This window comes from Trachemys scripta, chromosome 9 (genome assembly GCF_013100865.1).
Source record: "Trachemys scripta elegans isolate TJP31775 chromosome 9, CAS_Tse_1.0, whole genome shotgun sequence".
Classification (NCBI taxonomy): Eukaryota; Metazoa; Chordata; order Testudines; family Emydidae; genus Trachemys; species Trachemys scripta.
The window spans coordinates 69684597-69709450 of record NC_048306.1 but is presented as its reverse complement, the minus strand read 5'-3'; the positions used below and the strand labels follow the sequence as shown (position 1 = coordinate 69709450).

At 40.9% G+C, this 24854-nt stretch overlaps 1 protein-coding gene across 1 annotated transcript in view; it reads left to right on the top strand.

Moving 5' to 3' along the window:
- LOC117882411 (collagen alpha-4(IV) chain-like) overlaps window positions 1-24854 on the top strand; it is a 52219-nt gene that overhangs the window by 3876 nt on the left and 23489 nt on the right. The window contains exon 3 of the mRNA XM_034780572.1: window positions 11521-11598. Coding sequence (XP_034636463.1) covers window positions 11521-11598 — 78 coding nt within the window. The remainder of the gene's footprint in view (window positions 1-11520; window positions 11599-24854) is intronic.

Below are 24854 nucleotides of genomic sequence, written 5' to 3'. Positions count from 1 at the left end.
TTGTTGAACCTCAGATTTCTTTTGGCCCAATCCTCCAATTTGTCTAGGTCACTCTGGATTCTGTCCCTACCCTCCAGCTTATCTACCTCTCCCCCAGTTTAGTGTCATCTGCAAACTTGCTGAGGGTGCAATTAATCCCATAATCCAGATAATTAATAAAGATGTTGAACAAAACCAGCCCCAGGACCGACCCCTGGGGCACTCTGCTTGATACTGGCTGTCAACTAGACATTGAGCCACCGATGACTACCTGTTGAGCCTGACAGTCTAGCCAGCTTTCTATCCACCTTATAGTCTATTCATCCAATCCATACTTCTTTAACTTGCTGTAAAGAATACTGTTGGAGAGACCATATCAAAAGCTTTGCTAAAGTCAAGATATATCATGTCCCCTACTTTCCCCATATCCACAGAGCTAGTTATATCAGCATAGAAGGCAATCATGTTGGTCAGGCATGACTTGCTCTTGGTGAATCCATGTTGACTGTTCCTGCTCACCTTCCTCTCCTCCAAGTGCTTCAAAATGGATTCCTTGAGGAACTGCTACATGATTTTGCCAGGGACTGAAGTGAGGCTGACTGGTCTGTAGTTCCCCCGGTTCTCTTTCTTCCCTTTTTAAATATGGGCACTATATTTGCCTTTTTCCAATCATCCGGGACCATCCCCGATCACTACGAATTTTCAAAGATAATGGCCAATGGCTCTGCAGTCACATAGCCAACTCCCTCAGCATCCTTGGATGCATTAGATCTGGACCTATGGACTTGTGCACGTCCAGCTTTTCTAAATAGTCCTTAACCTGTTCTTTCACTACTGAGGGCTGCTCCCCTCCTCCCCATACTGTGTTGCCCAGTGCAGTAGTCTGGGAGCTGACCTTGTCTGTGAAAACCGAGGCAAAGAAAGCATTGAGTACGTCAGCTTTTTCCACATCATCTGACACTATGTTGCGTCCCTCATTCAGTAAGGGTCCCACACTTTCCCTGACCACCTTCTTGTTGCTAACATACCTGTAGAAACCCTTCTTGTTACCCTTCACATTCCTTTCTAGCTGCAACTCCAATTGTGCCTTGGCCTTCCTAAATACACCCCTGCATGCTCTAGCAATTTTTTAATACTCCTCCATTGTCATCTGTCCAAATTTCCACTTCTTGTAAGCTTCCTTTTTGAGTTTAAGCTCACCAAAGATTTCACTGTTAAGTCAAGCTGGTCACCTGCCATATTTGCTATTTTTTCTGCACTTTGGGATGGTTTGTTCCTGCACCTTCAGTAAAGCTTCTTTAAGTTCACAGTACATACCTTGCTCAGTGAATGAGGCAGAAGTTCAATATTTCTTTTTAGCTTCATCCTCCAGTATATGCCGTCATTCATTATTTAGGTGGCAGTTCAGCAACTTCAAGGTGTCTAACTTCAAGTGTACAAATAGTCCCACTGAAGTCATTGGAACTAATCATGTGTTTAAAGTTAGATATCTACTTCAGATACCTTGCAGAATTGGGGCCTTAATGCACATCATCCAAATCCCTCTGAGTAAGAATTTGTTAATTTATTCTTTACTATGGCACTTCTTTGTAGACTGAGTTCCTCAAATATTAGTAAATCTATTTTCATAATTCCTTTGAGAGGTAGGGAAGCATTATTATTCCCATTTGTTATCCCCATTTTACAGATAGGCAACTGAGCCATAAAGATTAAGGCCCAACTTTGCAAAAGAGGACACTAACTTTGGGAGCCCAACTCAAAACATTTAAGGTCTGATCTTTTCTCCCCAGAGGCGCTGAGCATTCACACCTCCCATTTAGTTCAGTTGGATGTGAGTGTTCACACTGGGTATCCAGAAAATGAGAAACACCTAATTAGTGGCCATTTCCAAAATATTTACCCTACATTACATTGAAAGTATGTAGAGAGCCAGGGATGCAACCTAGTTCTCACAAGTCCCCGCTTAGAGATTTAGCCATAAGACATCATTTCTCTTCCAGCAACCCCTGCCACATAGGAGGAGGAATAGCTCAGTGGTTTGAGCATAGGCCTGCTAAACACAGGCTTGTGAGTTCAATCTTTGAGGGGGCCATTTAGGGATCTGGGGCAAAAATCTGTCTGGGGTTGGGTCCTGCTTTGGGCAGGGGATTGGACTAGATGACCTTCCAACCCTGATACTCATTGATCCCAACAATGGGACTATGTATAGAGTAAGGTACTACTCAGCTGGGGTTAAAGCAGCAGAATCTAATCCTAGGTTACTAAATCTGCTGCTCCAGGTCTTCAAAGAGTCAAAAATAACTGCAAAGATGTCCCATTTTTCTAATATATATATAAAATGTTAGTAAGATAAAGAAAATTTAAATAGTTTAAGTTGTTTAAATAAAGGAAATTTGCAGATATCCTACTTATGATAGAGATAACATTGAAAATAGGTATCTTGTATAAAAAAAGAGCACCTGTGGGATGTCTAACTATTGGTGTAGTTCTTGGTGTAGTGCACTCTCAATGTTCTAAGAGTCTGGTCACTACAGAAGGCAGCTGTCATTTTCTGAGGGCAGAAGTTGATACAAAATGTTATAGAGAAGACACATACTGTTCTGTCACAGAGGCTTTATTTTCTGTCACAGAGGCATATATTTCTATGTTTGTTATAAACTATGTATGTTTTGAAATTTAAACATAATGAAAGGATTTGGTTGTTCTTTGACTTTGGAAAAATTTAACAATTAGAACAGTGGTTCCCAAACTTGTTCCGCTGCTTGTGCAGGGAAAGCCCCTGGTGGGCCGGGCCGGTTTGTTTACCTGCCACGTCTGCAGGTTCGGCCAATCGCGGCTCCCATTGGCCTGGAGCAGCGAACTGCGGCCACTGGGAGCCGCGATTGGCCAAACCTGCAGACGTGGCAGGTAAACAAATCGGCCCGGCCCGCTAGGGGCTTTCCCTGCACAAGCAGTGGAACAAGTTTGGGAACCACTGAATTAGAACATTGTTGTTTCAAGGGAAGAAAACAATGTTCAAAATTCAGGAAATTTGTATCTGCACCAACCTTCCATTTAATGAAGACAAGGGTGTTACAAACTACAGATGAAAGCACCTCTCTCAGTCCTTGACTTTCTGCCCAGAAAGTAGTAAGGTCTGAGCCTGTCTTGGTGAACATGTACTTGAGCCTGTGTAGAATGGAAAAGAGAAAGCTGCATCATCTGAGTTCTAGCTGTTGGATGGGGGCCTCTCAATTGTATCAGTATGGTGAATAAGTTAAACACTGAGCTTTCAGTAAAGCATTTGCAACACAAAAATATCCTCATCATACCCAAGTAGTTATCTGTATTAGAATACTAAATCTCATGCATTGAAGTTTGAATAAATAGGAACTTAAACTTTAGCTATATGGTACTCATGATCTAACAGCTGCTAGTCACTAAGGTTTCAAAATAAAGACTGATTGTCTCCTTTAGAAAGGATGACTCTAAAATAGGGAAATGCTCAAACATTGAAAATCTGGTTAATTTGAATAGAAGAAGGTGCAATGAGTGCCACTGTAGAAGTACATATTTATATAAGTTTTATCATTTATATGCACAGATTGGCCACCTGCACTTGACATCCAGATGTACAAATGGTTATTTGTGTGTATAAATTTGTGGGGGAGGGATAGCTCAGTGGTTTGAGCATTGGCTTGCTAAACCCAGCTTTGAGAGTTTAATCCTTGAGGGGGCCACTTGGGGATCTGGGACAACATCAGTACTTGGTCCTGCTAGTGAAGGTAGGGGGCTGGACTCAATGACTTCTCAAGGTCCCTTCCAGTTCTAGGAGATGGGATATCTCCATTAATTATATTATAATTATAAATCTGTTTAGGGTTTTTGCCAATACAGGGAATGTTTTTATTAGTTTTGCGGGTGCAACTGTTGTCTGTCCTTGAAAGGTTAATTTTCAGACATTCCACAATTCTGTCTATACATCTTTGTTTAAAATTAAAAAGAACAGGACCAAATAGGCTTTATTCACAAAGGCTCTTTCATATGAAAACCATAATCAGTTATGACACTGTTAAGGTAAATTTCTTCCAACATCCATCCAGTAAATTAATCAAGTGACACTTTGCACAGGGGCTTATCAATATGTAGGAGAGAAACCATAAAATTCAGAGCCATTGGCATAATTGTTGTTCCACACCTGGTTTGCTGTCATGACCATGACAACTACTGAAAAGGTGGGGTAAAGCCAAAATATTAAGGTACTATTCTTATCTCATCAGAAAATGACCACAAAAGGACACTAAATCTCTGTGAAGTTAACACGGTCATACAAATTAGTGTTAGAGAAGCAATAAGACAGTTTTACTATGAGGCAGATTATGCCAATTTCTAATAAGTAGGGCTGTTGATTAATTGCAGTTAACTCACGCAATAAACTCAAATTAATTGCAATTTAAAAAATTAATCGCGATTAATCGCAGTTTTAATTGCACTGTTAAACAATAGAATGCCAATTGAAATTTATTAAATATTTTTGGATGTTTTTCTACATTTTTATATATTGATTTCAATTACACAGTATACAAAGTAGACAGTGCTCACTTTTTTATTACAAATATTTGCATTGTAAAAATGGCACAAGAAATAGTATTTTTCAATTCACTTCATACAAGTACTGTAGTGCAATCTCTTTGTGGTGAACTTACAAATGTAGATTTTTTTGTGTTACATAACTGCACTCAAAAACAAAACAAAGTAAAACTTCAGAGCCTATAAGTCTACTCAGTCCTACTTCTTGTTCAGCCAATCACTAAGAGAAACAAGTTTGGTTACATTTGCGTAAGATAATGCTGCCTGCTTCTTATTTACATCATCTGAAAATGAGAACAGATGTTCACATGGCACGTTTTTAGCCGGCATTGCAAGGTATTTACGTGACAGATATGCTAAACATTCATATGTCCCTTCGTACTTCAGCCATCATTCCAGAGGACATGCTTCCATGCTGATGATGCTTGTTAAAAATAATGCATTAATTAAATTTATGGTTGAAATTTCTCTCCTTCGGAGAGAATAGTATGTCTCTTGTTCTGTTTTACCTGCATTCTGCCATATATTTCATGTTATAGCAGTCTCGGCTGATGACCCAGCACATGTTGTTCATTTTAAGAATACTTTCACTGCAGATTTGACAAAACGCAAAGAAGGTACCAATGTGAGATTTCTAAAGATGGCTACATCACTCAACCCAAGGTTTAAGAATCTGAAGTACCTTCCAAAAAAATTGGTGAGGAACATGGTGTGGAATGTGCTTTCAGAAGTCTTAAAAGAGCAACACTCTGATGCGGAAGCTACAGAACCGAAACACCAAAAAAGAAAATCTAACTTCTGCTGTTGGCATCTGACTCAGATGATGAAAATGAACATGCGTCAGTCTGCACTGCTTTGGATGGTTATCAAGCTGAAACTGTTATCAGCATGGATACATCCTCTGGAATGGTGGCTGAAGCATGAAGGGATATATGAATAGTTAGTGCATCTGGCACGTAAATATCTTGTGATGCTGGCTACAACAGTGCCATGTGAACACCAGTTCTCACTTTCAGGTGATACTGTAAACACTAAGTGGGCAGCATTATCTCCTGCAAATGCCAACAAACTTGTTTGTCTGAGCAATTGGCTGAACAAGAAGTAGGACTGAGTGTACTCTCAGGCTCTGAAGTTTTATATTGTTTTGTTTTTGTGTGCAGTTATGTAACAAAAAAAATCTACATTTATAAGTTACACTTTCACCATAAAGATATTGCACTACAGTACTTGTATGACGTGAATTGAAAAATACTCTTGTTTTGTACAGTGCAAATATTTGTAATAAAAACTATAAAGTTTTTTTAAATTTAAAATCAATTTAAATCAATATATTTGAAAATTTAGGAAGTATTCAAAACTATTTAAATAAATGATATTCTATTATTCTTTAACAGCCCTACTAATAAAGGTTTATAAAACAGCTATTCTGTTAATTTACGTGGTGACTGCTGACATATTTGCATCTTTGGTACAAGGTTAAATGCTGAACTAGTTATTTAAATAAATACTTTTCCTAGTATGATAAAGAAACGTTAGTAGAAACTTGCAGTCCTTTGACATTCCAGGAGAGTCAAGTTTTTAATAACAAGGAAAGGGACTAATGTGGAACAGATATGCATTCTCATGGGAAATTTAGTACATGATAGAGAAGAAGTCTGTCAGTAATTCCTTCTTGTTCTGAAGTTCAGTATCACAGACATTTTGAAAATATTTGACATAAAACAAACTGACTCCTCCTCATCCAAAGTTTGATTAATTTTCTCCTTGAAAAACTGAAATATGAGCCCTATTGTTGTCTCTCTCTTACTGAAACCAATGGCAAAACTTACACTGATTTCTATGGAATCAGGATCAGGCACTGAATCGGTATATTTCATGTGTCATTTTTTGAATTCATTTACCTAAATTATAGTTTATCAGCCTTTTAAATATTAGGCCTATTTTTTCAAGACCACCTATGGCATTTGGACACTCATTTCTAGTTAAAATTAATGGAAACTGGGTGTTCAAATTACCTAAGCAGCTTTGTAAATGTTATTCTTAATCTGCATGTTACATAGGCATAGTCAATTGTTGACTTAATACTGCTCATTTGCTAGCAGTGTTGTCACAAAATTAAATGCCATAAAAATTGCCATTTTGGGACACAAACTAAAAAGAACATGTTTGTTCTACTTATTACATTGTAAGTCAATTGAATGTATGCATCCTGATATATTATTAGGTTCCTATTAAACATACACCTCTACCCCGATATAATGCTGTCCTCAGGAGACAAGAAATCTCACCGCGTTATAGGTGAGACCGCATTGTATCGCATTTGCTTTGGCCTCTCCTGTTCCCTGACCGCCCCCTCCAGAGACCCCTGTCCCTAATCACCCCCAGTACCCCACCCTCTACCCAACCCCCCTGCTCCCTGTCCCCTGACTGCTCCGACCCATATCCACACCCTCTGCCCCCTGACAGGCACCCACCGGCGGGAAGTGGAGCAACGTGGCCCCAGCCTGTTCCACTCTGCCACCTCCCAGCCGCGGTGCTCTGCTTACCGCCACCGGTGAGTGCGGGGAGGTTGGGGAAAGGACGCCCCCCCCATACTCACCTGTGGTGGAAAGCAGGGAGCTGGTGGAGTACAGCGGGCTAGGGTCGGGCTGCTCCGCTTCCCGTCGCCGGTGAGTGCGGGGAGGTTGGGGAAAGGACGCCCTCTGCACTCACTGGCAGTGGGAAGCAGAGCGACGCAGCCCCAGCCTGCTCCGCTTTCCTTGCCCCGGCCCCAGCCGTGTCGCTGGGGGGGAGGAAGAGGGGGAAGGAGGGGGTTGGGGAAAGGTCCCACACCCACCTGTGGCGGGAAGCGGAGTGCTGCGGCTGGGAGTTGGCGGAGTGGAGTGGGCTGGGGCCGGGCTGCTCCGATTCTGCCGCTACCGGTGAGTGCGGGAGGGGGATCCCTTCCCCCAAGTCCCCCTGTCCTGAGCGACATGGCTGGGGCAAGGGAAGCGGAGTGGGCTGCTCCTGGCCCCCCGCTAATACTCCAGGCCACTCTGGGACTGCAGGGCCCCCAAAAGTGCCCCCCCCCCAGCTCCTGCCTCCCAGAACCGGGGGGGGAGGGAAAGCCCCTGACTGCCCCCGAGACCCTCTGTCCCTTATCCAATCCCTCGGCCTCGGGCCCGGCCCGGCACCCTTAACACGCTGCTCAGAGCAGCGTTTCAGAGCTTTACTACGTTGTATGCAAACCCGCGTTATATCGGATCACGTTATATCAGGGTAGAGGTGTATTTGTTTTCAACATTACATCAATGTCATGGAAGGAAAAAGTCTTTCACCTCCTTGTTACTAACAATATAATTTTATTTATATTATATTATTATAAATATTATATTTATTAGAAAGGAAAGAGCTCCATTATGTCAGTCTGTCCCCAATTCTATGTAATGCAGTATTGCTTTGTGCAGACACTTGAGCACTTTTTTTTTTTTTTTTTTTTTTTTTTTTTTAAAAAGGCCCAGATCCTCAAAGGTATTGGTGCTTAATTCCTACTGTGGAGTGACTTGCCTAAATACCTCTCTAGAGCTTGACCTAAGTTTTAATTTTGACTGGCCTAAGCCTAGGCCTAAACACTTACTGTAGCAACATTTTTCCTGATATTTAGCATAGATTTTGTATTCCTTAATTACATTCCATTATACCTAGTTAATAATCACCTGATACCACTTGTCACAGGGTCACTCACTACACTGGTGCCTTTTGGGAATTAGCTCAGTCCCAGCGGGTGCACCCTTGGGTGGTGGTGGCTCTGTCATCTCCTGCAGACTTGTTACAGCTCCTTCCTCTGGGCATCTGCTTCGTGGCACAGTCCTCCGACCGTGTCACCATCTGGTTCCCCCCCTTCCAAGGGACTCCTCCAATAAGAGTCCAGCCACTCCTCGCAGCGGCTTGGCAGGCTTGGCTAGTGAGGGGGGAGACCCACTACTTCGGGCCCCAGCGCACGGATCCTGCAAACAGCAGCTTCCTGATGCCTCTTCCTTCCAGCTCACTGTCTGTATTCCCTGGGTCACTTCCAGGAGCAGAAGGAACTGAGGCTGTGGGGATCTAACTCTCTTTGCCCTCTTCCTAGGGCCTCGAACCTGTAAATCCTCGTGTAATGCTGACAGACCTTGGTCATCAGCAGGTGGGATCCAACCGGGGACCACTGGAGTTTAGTGCATGAGCCTCTACCACATGAGCTAAAAGCCAACTGGCTGCTGTTAGCTAAAGTTGTAGAGCAGACTCATTTTATACCTCTCTCTAAGTGGTCTTGGTGCCACTAGATGGGACAGAACACCACATCCACAAGGTGTGTGGATTACACTGGTAGCCCATCAGGAATCCTCTAGGAAGCCAGTCTTCTCCCTAGGGCTCCCTGCAGGAGACTCTTTCACATTGGTCTGCAGCTTCCTTTTATATGGGCCAGCTGGGCCCTGATCAGCTGGGCCAGCTGCCGCCTTAATTGTCTGCAGCTACTGCCCTAAAGCCCTAATTGGCTGTTTCCCCTGCAGCCATTCCTTTGGCTGCCTGCGGCTCAGCCTCCCTAGGCTGGTTTTAACCCTCTCAGGGCCAGTGCAGGGCAGGTGCCCCATCACACCGCCCCTAGTGTGATTCCTTTCCCTCCTTGGGGTTTAGTTCTTTAAAATATTTGTAGACTTCTGTCCTACACCCCTTCTTCCCCTTTAGCTTTATGTGTTTTAGCTCTTTTAATAATTCCTTGCAGGTTACTACTTCTGCCTCCCTGATCATTTTGCTGCTTTTCTAAACTCTCTAATTGGGAAGTACATTTCTGATAAATGGGGTGCCCCCAAGAGTTTGGGAGGGTTTTCCACATGGGCATTGGTTTTCATTTGTGTGGTTTGTTAATTTTGCACAAGAATCAAGTGCTATAGACAGGCACATTCTAAGTTAATCTAAATGCATCTGTCAAGTGAACTGGCACCAAATACACTAAAGTTTGACTGTGTCTCAGCCTCAAAAAAAGCAAAACTTCTAAACTTTGTCTCTTCTGATATGGCCCTAACATGGACAGTTAGACAAATCTATATACAGTAACACAATATGCAGGATGTGTGGATCTCTCTGGGACTCTACACATTTCTGGGTCCCTGCAAACCCTATGACTGGCTCTGTATGAGAATGGCCTTTACATCCCAGAAGAGTTCCACTCTGCCAAACCATTCCAAGCATGTGTGTCTCCACCTGCAAACAGAAGCCGGGACAAGCTGCCACTAAGCACTACTGAAATCAGCACTCAACTCAATGCAAGAGTAGCGTATCAAGATTTCTTTATTTATGTAGGCAGAAAAAGAACCACACAACCACCAATACATGACAGCCTGCAGAAAATATTTAATGCTGGTGAGAGCAGAGCTTTGAATAGGATTCATAGCCAGAAGGTTGGATTGAGATAAAGAATTTTACTTAAGGGAGAGTCGACTCAGGCTAATTGTTCTGGGTGAGATTTTAACTCTTCAGTCTGTCCTACGTAAGGGGCAGTGCACAGTTGCATTGCCTTCAAAACAGGCTGGAGAATTAATTGAGGTTCTGAGTCCCCTTTGCTCTGAAGAGGAAATTCTTCACCCCTTTTTCTGGAGTGGCTTTATTTCCCCCCATGTGCAGCCAACCAACTACTCTGACCAATGAATAGTGGGGCGGAGCCTGGACTTCTACCACCCCTCTCCACCACTTGCTGGCCACCTGCTTAACAGGGGAGTATCAGGCAAGTAGGTTCTGCTCTCTCACCTGTGGCTGGAGTCACAGGCAGAGCAGGGTTGAGCAGGAGAGAAAGGGCCCTTATTTTTCCACACTTCCCTGCGTGACTGAGAAAGAGCTGTAACAATAGAGCTCTCCAGAGGCTCATTTTAATAATTCTGCATTTTCAACTATACTATACTATAAAATACACCTTCAGGCAGAAACCAAGCCTGGAAAACTTCAGCCTCATAGGTGAATGTTGTAAACATTTCAGAGAAGTAGGTCTTACAGAAAACTTTACTTGCACCAACCATGTTAGGGAAGAGTTATCTGTTGTACAGTACAGAAGCTGTACTGAACTGCTTACTCTAGTTAGTCTCCTATCTAATGGTGGGAAAGGCTTGCTTTGAAATCTGGTAAGCTACAGCATTTTAAAGATTATTTATTTGAATTACTGTAGTGCCTAGAGGCTTTAATTGAGAACACAGCCCCCTTTCCCTAGGCAAGGTATAAACTCATAGTAAGAGATGGACCCTGATCCAAAAAGCTTACAGTTTACATTAAAAAAATGGAGAAAGTGAGAGGGGAAACAGAGGCACAAAAAGGTGAAGTTACTTGCTGGAGGTCACACAGCAAGTCAGTGGTGGAGTTGGGATTAGAATCCAGGGCTCTTGATTTCCAGTACAATGCCCTATCCACCAGGCCATGCTGCTTCTCCTATTTCTATTCTGCTTTGAAAACATTTAGCTTTTCCTGTTCTTGGTTGTGCTAGATCCCAGTTATAACACTACAGAATCTAAAGTATTGGTGGTCTTCCCCAAGATCAAAAATATTGTTTCTTTAATATGTCATTTTATACCACATTCTCAAGATTGCTCCTAAACTTTGTTTTTGTGCATTCGGAAATCACTGTTGACATAACATCAGAGTAGCTGAATTGTGTCTATAGAGGTTGGGTATCAAAATCAGCTAGTAAGACATTTGGACCTATGAGAGAGCTCCATTTTTTCTCTGTTATTTAAGAATTAATGACAGCTTTTTTTGAAAAAATGTTTGTATAGAATCCAGGAATCTACATTAAATTATTAGCATTGGTTAACACAATTAAATAATAGTTTCTTCTTTATATTATGGTTTACATCTCTACTTCCATGAAGTCTTGAGCTGTTCGTTGATGTTCTTTGTTCCATTAAAATGTGTTATATTGGATAACAAGTATACTGTATATAAATAAACTAATAACCTCTTAATTTTTAGGGCAAATATTCATATATTGGTCCATGTGGAGGACAAGATTGTTCAGTTTGCCAGTGCTTTCCTGAAAAGGGATCAAGAGTAAGTGATTTATTATAACAATAATTGTTATTGCAAAATATTGCTCATTTTGTGTACATCTCTCATTTAAAATCACCAGGGCTGTTGAGCATTGGGAGCTCAAATAAGAAAGTCCCGACGAGGCAGGACAGGAAACAGATCTAAGTCTGCCCATTGGTGTGAAGTACAAGCACTTGCAATATCAAAGACCATAGGTCTGCCCAAAAACCTAGGAAGATTAGCCCGCAGAGAAGGTAGGGTCGTAATAACATAATCTCATTTTAAAGAGATTAGAGACTTTTCAGGATGAGCAGGACAATTAGAAAAATGTCATTTTAAAGGCATCTTCAGTTTGGAATCTGTCAGCCTTCTCAGATGTCCTCTGAATGGCCAGTCAAAGGAGAGTATGTTTTTGCGACTTTATAATTGTATTTTTGCAGAAACTTAGGTTCTTTTTTATCTTCATGTTGATCTTAAATTTGTTTTGCTTCTCCTAATCTTTTATTGCCTTTTCATGATTTTCCGCACTAGATAAGTGTCCTAGGTATAAGAAAACTTGAGCTATTTCATTGTATTGGATTTAAAATGTGAAATTCAGCAGGTGTGGTTTTTTTAGCTAATATTGTTAGGACTAGTAATTTAAGTATCTCCTTAGACAGAGATGTTACATAGTACTCACTAGGTATGAATATTGAAATGCTACCAGCTTTTGGCAGTTTATACGAGTTGCTATTTGTTTATAAGTATGTGGCCTGCTGTTACTGGTTTATAAATTTGATAAAGACAAAGTAGGTGAGGTAATTTTTTTATTGGATGAACTTCTGTTGGTGGGAGGTGTGACACTATGCCCCATATACTTCATAGAAATATTGTTATAATATGATTATAGTATATCTAAAATATATTTTATGCAAGATTGGTCTTGTGAGGTATCATTGGAAAGATTATGATTTAGTGAATATTATTATCCTATTTGTATGCATGTATCATTTTTGTATCTAAAGTTAGGAATATTGATTATACATCTGTACTACAAAAGTGTTTGCACCTGGGGAACATCCACCAGACAAAATACAATCAGTCTGGCTGGTTAGCTGGGGACAAGTCACTGAACCACTAGGGAGGACAGTAGGTCTTTGAAGATGCTAATCTCCCACCTTCCTGAGAAGCTTCCTGGGGTGCTTCAAACAGCCTTTGACTCATGTCTGCTTTGACACTGCAGGGTCATGTGATCACATCACCTGGTACTGGACTCCATGATAGAATACCAGTATTTTTCCACTTGGTGAAGGGGGGAACCACACTAGAAAACAAAGGATTCCTGCCATATGTAAATCCTATTTAAGATAGGGGAGTGAGATGATGGGGTTCATTCTTCACTGAATCCCCACCCAGGATGACTGCTGGAAACATCTAAGAAACAAAGACAAGGTCGGGGGAGAGGGAAGGACTGAGCCCAGACTGGAAAAAGTGTCTGGCCTGTGAAAGAAATACCTAGAGTCTTAAGCTGCAAGCAAGAGCAGCCTGTCTTCAAGAACCACAGCAATCTGCTAAAAACAACACTTAGAATGAGAAATTACTACTTGTGGCTAGTTTATTTAGTGTATTAAGCTTAGTTTGTGTGTTTGTTTTATTTGCTCAGTAATCTGCTTTGATCTGTTTGTTATCCGTTATAATCACTTAAAATATATCTTTTGTAGTTAATAGATTTGTTTTTGTTTTTTCTAAAACCAGTTTGTGGAACTCATAACTGGTGGGGGGAGGGAAAGCTCCACATTGACGGAGGGGGCGAATTTCATGAGCTTACGCTGTACAGTTCTGTGTGCAGTGCAAGTCAATACAGTTCAGGATTTGCACCCCAGAGGGCGTGTGCACTTCAGTGATGGGCAATTCCCTAGCTGAGTCTTCCCATGCAGAGCTGATTTCAGTGTTTGTGTCTTTCTGCAGCTGAGTGCGGCCTTATCTGTGTGTGTGCTGGAGGAGGCTTGAGGGCCTGGCTCAGCAGGACAGTGTAAGGGAGTCCAGGCTGGTGGAACATGTGAGCTCAGTGGTACCCCAGTATATCAGATGGCACCCCGAAGTGGGGGGCAGCCTGTCACAGAAGGTACCAGTTTTCAAGCTACACAGAAGCTTTTCTTCAGGTCTGGGGAAGGAAGTGGAGTATCTGAACTAAATACACATTGGGACAGCTTGTTAAGCAGAAGGGGTAACACATTTGAGTTGGACAGTTGAAATGAAGTTGGCAGTGGGGGCTAGATTGTTATACAGAAAGGGTTTGAAGTGGGCAAATAAGAGTAGCAGGCAGTGTGGTGTGTTACAAATTGTTGTAAAGAGCTATAAGTCCTGTTCCTGTTAAGTCCATGGATTTTGGTGTTTAGGAGAGTTATGAATGTAAATTCCCAGGCTTGCCTTTTGAAGGTGTTGTGCAGGTTTCGTTTGAGGACAAGTATTGAAAGATCAGATATGGAGTGATCGCTTTATGAAAAATGTTTGCCTGTGGATTTTGTCTTTTATCATTTTTCTGTATGAGTTCATTTGAGAGCATAGTGATTGTCTGGTTTCATCCGCATAGTTGTTACTGAGGTACCCCATGTGATGTGATAAACATGCGTAGGACCCAGGAACCATGAAAGGTTTGATGTGGGGGCTGTTGGTCATCGTAGTCATGGAGATATGTTCACAGGTTTTGCATCTGTTTTTCAGGCAGGATCTGGTGCTGCTTTGAGTTGGTGTGTCCCAGTTGGTGGGGAGCTTGCTTCTGATGATGAGCTTAGCAAAGTTTTGGGTTTTTTTTCTTGGTCTGTTTAGGGTGGTTGCTGGAGCTGTGGAGGTAAGTGCCATGATTGGTGGGTTTCTTCTATACAGCTATCTGCATTGTTCCATTGTTTAAGATAATCTAGGAAGTTGATGCTGGTGTGGGAGTTTGATGGATGGGTGGTGATGGTTGAAGTTGTGGAAATCTGTGAGGGAGTTTAGGTTGCCTGTCCAGAGGATGAAAATATCATCAGTGTTTCTCAGGTATATCATTGGTTGATGGTGCATTTTCCCAGAAATTCTTCCTTGAGGTGGCTATGAAGAGGATGGCATATTGGGGCTCCATTCTAGTACTTCTGGCTGTTCCCATGGTTTGGACAAAGGGTTTATTGTTAAATGTGAGGTTGTTGTGGATGAGAATAAAATGGATGAGTTTGGCGTTGTATTTTGGCAACGTTATAATATAAATTGATGTCAGCTCCACCTCAAAATACATAGCAGTGCAGTGACAGAAAACATAAGTTAGGAGTGTAATTGAGTTAGGCGATTCAGAGAGTAATGTAGGCCTATGGATTTGGGATTGGATACCCATGCTGTTGTGCAATACAGTATACTTAATATGCTTCAGTGTAACTGTAGCTATATACTTTACTTCTATCACAAGTCAATATTATATGTAAATTGTGTAATTTAATACACTGAAAGATGTAAACTGTACTAGGAAATGCCAGGAGGAATCCCAGCTATAGAGAATCTCAGAGAATGCATGCTACAGCACTAACATTACTATCCTTTCAGCTCTTGCTCCTTTCTGCTCCCAGCAAGCTCTGCTAGCCAGTGTGGAAGGGGTTCAGGCCATGGCCCTGCCCTTTCCTGGTGTCTCCCTATGCCCTTTGAGGGCTCAGACCAACTTCCATTAAAAGAAGGACTCCCACTCCCTGCTTCCTCATACACCAGCATATGGACAGGTACAGTTGAACTCTAGGGGCCATATTCTCAGCTGATGTAAATTGGCTTAGCTCTGTGGATGTCAATGGAATTAGGTTAATTTACACTATTTGAGGATCCCACTCAATATTTTGAATAGTAAGTATTTAAATACTTTTGAGAAAAAAAATAAAACCACAACTGACATGAACAACCAGCCTTGCAGGCAGCCTCAGCAGTGTGACTAAGGATTGAATGAGTGTGGAGTATGAACTCTTCCCCTCTCACTCATACAGATAGTCCCCAACAGGCCAGGATTAAGGCTCATTCACAGGATGATACAAGGAAACTTTCACTGCCACTTTCCACACTTGTACTTATACAGAAGACTTCAGCTTCCTGGGTTGTGAATCCCACATCTTTCCATATATTTAAAACAAAATATAACATTTACTTATTAAAGCAAATTTTAATCCATTTCTGTTTTTTTCCCAGAAAAGTTTTACCTCATTCTCTTCTAACATCTAAAACAGTCAGGTTGAGATATTTCTAAATTGGAAAGGAAATAAAACATTACAAATGAGCTCTAATTAATATAAGAAAACCTACCACTGTAATGACTAAATAATTATTTATTCAAAAGTTACTGGAAGGGCACATCCACCTTTTCACTATAAATATTATGCAATAGTTGATTAAAACTACATTGTTCCCAAGTCCACCAGAGCAGTCACCATGCATGCTAGTCACACCAGCTGGGTCCGTCCCATTACTCCAAGCTATTGCCTGCCCCTTTTTTAGGTTCATGTTGCAAATTAAGGAGGACACCAGAGAATCAGAATGAACCTTTTCCTTCTTGGGCACTGTACTGATAGCAGTGAGCTTACATGCTCTGCTGCCTGACGACCATTGATGCTCTGACCCTGAATTCTATACTGATCCATTCTAGACTGTGTCTGTACTATTGTCCCCTGTGCTATAGGATTTTCATAATATGGGAGCTAAGATATTTCATACTTCAGTAATAGTATGATAACTTTGAGTTACCCCAGGAGATCTATTTATGGGGATTAACAGCATCTCTCTGTGTTACTGAGTATCATGGTTTGGATAAAATAAAGACTGATTTGAAACATCATTTAAAAACCAAACTTTGTCAAAATACCATGTGAGAAGATTCTTGGACCGTGTCTGCTAGAAGCTAGAAGTTGTACTAATTCTCTCTCAAGAACCTGTTCCAAAGTTTTGGTCCATACCAAATTTCTGAACCTTTTAGGGGTATACTCATCACTAGTACCAAAGTTTCTAGATATTCAGTGATGTTGCTGTCACTACGTTCCATATAGAATATACTGTAAGCAATAGACATTTTAAAAAGGAAATTTAATACAATTAAGCAGCTGTAAATCTGTGAGAATTGCATTGTGTGATGTAACAGCTTTGAAATCTATATACTACTTGAAGGATTCCCTCAAATGTAATAACCTTATATTTCATATAGCTATTACCTTTAACCTTTATGTAGGCAGCAAAAGCATCCACTTTATGGGCGATAGCTACAGTAAACATCAGTTGAAACAGACAATGTATTGGAAGAATGAGATCCTGATATATGTACATATTTTCTGAAATAACATATTGCATAGATTTATATTGTGCGGAATCATTTCAAATCTCTCCCCCCCCCCCAACGTACAACCCTGCTTATTTTGGGAGGTATGTCACTGCATTCAGTAAACCAACAAACCTTTATGTTTTTCTCTTTAAACTTTGGCACACTGACCGTGTTTGGTGCCTGTTTGGATTTTGTGAGGGCTGCTGATTATAAAGTAACAAAAACATGTATCTTATTTCTGAAGTTTGCTCTCCAGAAGCCAAAACATCAAATTTTATTTACATTTCACTTTGAATTTGCTGGAGATACCATCTATTATTCTTCCTCAGTCCTTTTACTGGGATGCAAAAACAAGAGATGAACATTGAAATCCCTTAGTGTGGTACAGTATGTAACCCTCTCCAAAACTAACCAAAATGTACATGTCAGAAGTGCACATCTTTCAGATATATCTATTTCTTCCAGTTTAGTTAGGGGCAACACAGTAGAGCTCCATTGTTTATCACAAATTTTTTCCATCTTCAGTATCGCACCTCAGACAGACTGTCTGGTAAAGACAAAGATATTTTTCAGTTTCAGAGTCCTACGTTAACCGGTATTAAATATATCACCTTTTCACAGGAGCTTAGATTTCACTCAGCCCACAAAGACACTAGGATTTTTTCAATCTCTGTTTTGCTCTAACACCCATTGTATATATTGACAAAACAGTGGGTCAAACTCACCACTGATGTAAGCAGGCATATCTCCGTTTTAGCCAATAAAGTTGTACCTATTTACACTAGTGATGAATTTGGATTGGTGACTTTACACTGAGATGCTCTGCTACATATTTAGTCTACATTGTCTAAAACTAAAAAATGAGTTTTGGGTTAGTTTATATTTTCTAAAGCTAAACTGAACCAAAACTAAGATTCAGGGGGTACCAAATTGAACCACCAACTTCAGACTGTTATAATTAATCCTACTTTACTAATGGGAAAAATAGTTCTTTGACCCAGCTAAATGAAATGGTAAATAACACATCCAAGTGCTGAAGGTGAGTCCTTGACTTGAATTGGCTTTTGAAATATAGACCTGCTGACAATGCCAATTTGGATTTTTTTTTTTTTTTTTGTAATCTATGGACAGGCCCAGCTCCAGGCACCAGCCGAGCAAGCTCATGATTGGGGCAGCAGATTCTAAGGGGTGGCATTCCCTCCAATCCTTTTTTTTTTTTTTTTTTGTTTTCTTCCCTTCCCCCCCCCCCCGGGTTTTTTTTTTTTTTTGGTTTGCCCCTCTGTAGGGGGGGGCGGGCGGAGAAGGGGAGTGCCCTGCTGGGAGCGGGCTGCGCACTCCGTCTGCCCCAGCCAGTGCCAGGTCTGCAGCAAGGCCGGCACGGCAGCCCACGTCCTTCCCTGCCCGCCGACCAGAGCAGCACGGAGCCCTCCCGGCAGGCAGCGCAACTGGAAGGAAGGAAGCCCTGGCCGCCCCCCTTCTCTCTCTCCCCCCGCTCCCTCCCTCTCCCCCCCGCTAGCAGGGGCGTGCACTCCGCTGCCCAGGGCATGTCTGCAGCGCAGGGAGTCTCCCTGCACCCTGCTTCCGGCCGCCCCACACGGGTTGTTTTTTTTTTTTCTTGGGGCGTCAAAAAAGCCAAAGCCGGCCCTGTCTATGGAGGTGATATAACCGATCCCAAGTTAGGTTCCAGCTTCAAAGTAGAATTTCAAAGGATTCACTACACTTTTCAGTTCACTTGGTATGCAGATCTCAGTACTCATTCTATATCCCTAAGTAAGGGATCTGTCCTGAAAGAAGGCAAAAAATAGGAATTGCATCTTTACTTTGGAGGAAATTATTGTCTGGTTATTTACTAAAAAATTTCCGGGCTTCACTTTGACCCCTTTGTCTTGTCATGACCCTCTTCTGGTTATTATATGTTGAAATATTTAATGATTTCTCAGTTTGATAGTCTGGTTACAACTCTATACTTCATTGTTTTCTAATACCTTTCAAGTGGCTACCTATTGCTATAAAAAGAAGGTACAATACTTAAGGGTCATACCTTATCTTTGGTAAAACGTATGGGAGAACAGATGGCCTAGAAAATTCTGTCTCATTCATTTTATGTGGTGTCCTTTTAAATTCTCAACTTGAGGAGAGGGAATTCGGGGACTGCAGAGAGTGCAGGTGCTGCAGCCTCTAAAGCTTGTGGATCCCAGGATTGATATTGGCCTCTTTCTAGTACCGGTTGCGCTCCTCCAAGGCTATATGAATTCCTTATGCTTTGTGCTGCCATGGACTTACTCCTTCATGACCCCACCAAATTTGCTCATCTCACTGCAGAGCATGCCATGGAGTTAAGTGGTCCCCCTACCCAAGACATTCTGTTTCCCAGAGCCCCAGTTCCATCTTTTTTTAAATGCCGGGTGGGGCTCAGAACGCTGGGTGGGAAAACAATAGCTTAGTTGCTGATGTTTGTTTACAAATCATAAATAGGCTTGAATTTAGAGAGACAAATGATCAAAGTTCATGTGTGAGATAAAGGCTGTGTTTATTTAACTTGTTTTCCATTAAACAGCATGGTATAGTTTGCAAGAAAACAGGTTTTTCATGGAAAGCAATCAGTAAAATGTGTTGTATTTTAGCCTGTTTTCATTAAGTAGTTAGTTTGTAAACCAGTACAATCTGAAGCAAACTTTAAAATTCAACTTTGTAGAATTAGGAACGGTAGAGTTTAGAGAATATCAAGAAATGATTTTCCTGTGTTCATTACTGAGTTTCTGGTTGACTAGTCTGAAAAACACAAATGCTTGATCCAAAGTCCATTGAAATCCATGGAAAGATTTTCATTGACTTCAGAAGTGTGTTGGATGAGGCCCATATATAGTAAAAGGTTATTGTAGTTACATGGATTTTGTCACAGAGCTTTAGCAGGCTTTTGGGGTTCAGCTGCTTTAGAGCTAAGGATTCAAGGACTGATTGTCTTTAACTGGACTTTCAAGACATCTCTAGACTATTAGTGTCTAGTGAAAAGTCTGGCCTGGTCCTTGATTCTTGCAGAATCAGTTTTTAAACACAGGGTATCTGTGGGTAAGCTTCTCTGATATTTTTTCTTTGTGTTCTGCACAGTTAGAACTGTTTCTTGCGTGGTAAGAACACACATGCCTTTTTACATCTCATGCTCCACAAGTAAGACAAGTACTTGATTAGTTAATGTTATGTGCATTCAGTAATGTATTTTAGGTTATAGGTTACATTGATTTGACTAACTAGTGGTTAAGCTTGTTAGTTGGTGCCATTGATCTATCTCAGTGGTTTTCAATCTTTTTTCATTTGCAGACCCCTAAAAAAATTCAAAGGTGCAGACCCTTTTGGAAATCCTAGACATAGTTTTCGTACCACAGGTTGAAAACCACTGTTCTGTGAAATGACAACCTTTTATGGACCTTTTAGACATAGTCTGCAGACCCCTGTCTAAAAGACCCCCTGGCGGGTCTGCAGACTGCAAGTTGAAAACCACTGATCGATCATAAAAAGGTGCATTGGGGTGAAAACATACTTTCTGAAAGTGCATTATTTGTGATACACTTGCTTGAATGCATAGGAATGATTTTTTGCAGAAAAGATATTACTTCTGTCATTGTGGTGACTTTGAGTCTAAACCCATCATTGCTTTATACTTGTCCTTGGGCCAAACAATGTTAAGTGTTAGCTGTACACCTGAATGCGTCTGAACAGCAAACAGTTATCACATGATTAATCAAGTCTAGTACATGAGGAAAGGCGTTCTAGCTGAATGCAGTATGTTCAGACTGCTGTCGTTCCTGAGTTGGTGCATTTTGTTAAAGGGATTTTCCATGTATAATCCAATTCTTAGGTGGAATAACTTTCAACAAAAATAGCTGCTATTTTCATTTAAGGGAGTTTTTTGTGGCTATTTAAAATAAGGCATAGTAAAGGGAATATATAATAGCACTGGTGGCATTATAAACTTCAGAATGTAGTCTGTTTAGAGTTTCTTCAGTAAACTCGCTCACTGTAATGTGTTTTGCTAAGTAGATGATGAGACAGTAGAGCATTTTGACATATGCTCAGTACCGGGCTGTTGCACTTTTATTAGAAAACTGCTTCCATTAAGCAATCACTATTAAAATGGAGATAACACACTTGTACTCATTACATTTGGAAATAGTTCTGTGGCTAATAAGAGTGGTCTCTGTGACTAATAAATCCCTCCAGAACACTGACTTAATGCAGTTTCCCATCACACTTATGGAAAAAGCCTGAGTAAACAGAGGAGCCTTTCAACCATGGCCTCAAGGTGAAAAGGCTTCATCTGATCAACATGGGAGTGAATACTATCAGGCTGGCTTTCCCCAGGCTCCAAGAACTCCTGTTATGCTCATACAAAGCACATGGGATCTTTATAGAGGAAGGTAAATACACACAGCATTTATTGAGAATACCACAGTTAGCATAAGCTTTTTAGACACACACACACACACACACACACACACTCTCTCTCTCTCTCTCTCTCTCTCTCTCTCTCCTGCCAGTGATGTTCATAGTTACCAGTCTGTTGTAACTCAAGTCAATCTAATGGCCAGTTAGATTGAGCACGAGTGTGGAGCTGGGTTCTGTCGGTCGCTATCCGATGCTCCGAGACTTTGCAGGACTGAACCCAGAGTTCCATGGCAAAACACCCCAGCTTTATAGTTGTAAATTTCCATTTGAGTCCATGCATTTTGCAATGTCATCCTGTCATCATTAGTCCTTAAGTGGTGGTATCATTTGATGGTTATTGTCGGGCTTCCCATCGTTATCTCTTATTTGTTGTCTCGCCTTCGGGGGTGCCTGCCTCACCTCTGAGGTCGTCAATGCTGCTAACATGTTTAACATCGGATACAATGGATGTTTTCTGATTGTCTTCTGGTCTTTCCAAGTCTCTCACTTCTTCTTGACCATCTGGACATTTGTGATGGCTTTCACACCTTATCTTTTTCTGATGCATGCATGCCTCATTCACACAAACAATCTCTTACAGAAACCTTCAAAGGTATACAGACAGCAGTATTGTATATTCAGCAGAATACATTGTAAATCAAGCCTTGCTAAATCTTATAACTAAAACAATTCACATTGGGGCTTCAGGCCCTCAACAGTCCTCTAATCTTCTTAACATAGATACAATAGAGAATCCTGTCTCTTACTTCCTAATTTGTAATACATATAGGAAACCATAGTAGCTTTATAACTTATTCTAAAACAAAAGGGTGACCATAATCACTCATAAGGATTGTTCTGGTCTGTCATTCCTTTCTGCTATTCAAAAAGGGGTGGCTGACAGGATGAAATTAAATCATACATTAATTCTCATAGTACATTATAAAATCCAGCTCCTACACTCCAAGTTTGAGTAGTCATCTAAGATGTGCACTCAGAGACTTGGGGCTTGTCTACTCTGTGCATTAGCCCACATAGAGGGGTGTAAATTCTAGTACACGCACACTAACTGAGCCATATCTGGGCACTAACTGACCCTGCTGGCACTCACTAAAAGTCCCCATTCCACATTAATGTAGTACTATTGGGGTCGCAGCAGTGCCAGCAGGGTCCCCACTGGACAGTTAATGTACGTGTGATGTAAGTCACTGAAAAGATAGAATTTTAACACATGCACACACACACACACACACACACACACACACACGCACGCTAGAATTAAACTAATAGAGGGTAGAGACTAAACAGTTATTAATTAAATAATATTGGCCCAATTCTCCACTTTGTTATACCTGCTACTTCAATGTAATGAAATGGTGAATCGGGGCTAATTCTTTTAGGATCTAACTTTACTTTACATTTCTAAAACTGAAGTGCATCTGCTCATAGTGATGTCATTGTTGAATTACAGGTATTTTCTATGCTTCCTTAAAACATGTTCTAATTTGCTTTGTGGCTTTTCTTACTGCACACAAGTGTAGATCAACATGATTTAATTGCAATTAATAGTGACGGGTGAAATATATTTAACTTTGTAAATTAAGATTGAAGTGAAGCTATCTTCATGCACTGGATAGCCTAAAGAAAAGACTAAAGTAACATTTTAGAAGACAATAGGAGCTTGAAATTAGGCTCCTCCATATTTAGGTTACTGATATAAGTGGCCTGATTTTTCAGAAGTGCTGAGCACCTGGAAGTTCCCATTGATTTCAAAATCTTTATCTTACTATATTTCACATAACATTTACTGGGTATTTATCGCATTTTTATACAGCGCACCTACTATTAATTATGGCTGGGGTTTTCAGAGGTTTCTAAAGGAGTTAGGCACCCAACTCTCATTGGAAATCAAAGGGAGTTGGGCCCCTAAAACCATTTTTGCCTGTGAAAAGAAAATCTCCCCCATAAAATGACAGGTTAGGAAAGATTCTCCTCTGGACAAGGATATCTTGAGAAGTGGGAGCTAGATAAAGGAAGGATGAGCCAAGCAATACCATGGTAATCAAGAATGGAAACAGTGATAGGCATGCTTGAATTAACAGAAACTGTGCAAGGTGGAAGAAAACTAAGGACAATTATATACATGTTAAAATAGAAGCAGATGGACAAATATCTTGACATCCTAGTTGCCAGACAGTCTTTTAACAGAGCATGTAAAAACACCAGTATAACCTCCTGCTCCTTGAGAGACAAGACCTACTTATAATGTCCAGACTGCAATCCCTCACTGGTCAGGAGAATGGGCCAAATCACAGGAAAACCTCAAGGTCTGCTCAGGGGGTGCACTGGTCTACTAGTGTGTAGGAATTACTCTTCCTTTATAGCACCCGGGTGTTAAATTTCTGCCAGAGTTTAGAAGGCCTCTTTTCTTCGGAGGGCCTCCTCTGACAGTGCCATTTAAACCTCCTGCAAGTACTGTCTGGCATGGTGCATATGCATCTAATGACTGTGATGCAAATAAACACAGGAAAAGAAAAGTCACTAGTGCAAGTAAATAAGCAGGTAAGCAGCACATTGCACATTACAGGGATGGGATGTATACTGCACTCACTTTTATAATACAAGTAAAGAAAAGTTTGTTAATTATATATATGTAATGGTCCTTTTAGTGATGCTATGCAATAACCATACAATCATGATTGATATATATTAGGGCTGCAGTCAGGAGTCTAATTTTAGGTTAGATTAAAATGGTTTTTAAATCCAGTTCCAGATTAGATTAAATTGACTTTTAGAGACACATTTCTCTTTTATTGTCACCACAGGGCAAAGTTAAGGTTGTTTGGATGCCTCTTAACTGCATTTTCATACCTCAGCATATTCAGATTTGTTTTAAGGTTAGCTTTTACTGAATTTCCTAGGTTTGCAGTGTTTATTTTGGGGATGATTACCATAGTCTATAGGCTTTATTCCAAATGACTGATATTTACCCTCAACCTGAACTCCATCTTATTGTAGCTTTTGTCTAAAATAAATAAAGTTGCTTTTCCAAATGTAAGAACATATAGTCACACACTGCCAGTTGAAGCAAGTGAAGAGCTTAAGTTATGAACACAATTCAGTTGCACGCACACAGCCATGTGTACATGCACATACTTGATTTCCATGTGCATATCAGGTATTTGCATGCAAAAATTAGGCAGTGCAATTGTATAAGTTTCATTATCCATGCATTCGGGCCAATCCTGCAAATGCTTATGTGAGTAATTTTAATTGGATCACTAGTCCCTTTGTCAATGGGAATACTCACCCAAGTGGAGTTACTGACATATGTGTTTGCTGGACCACACCTTAAATTTGAAAATCTTGCTGTTTTGTTTTTTTTATTATTATTATTTTGAAGAGACCAAGTGAGGGGCACTTTTATAAACTGAAAAATAAAGTCAATAATTAAATTTAAACATGCTAATGCAGGAAATGGTGCCGGTAACATGACGAGTAGAATGGGAGAAAGAGGGTCAGGTTTCAGGAGGGACCTATGCTGAAGAAAGACCAGGGC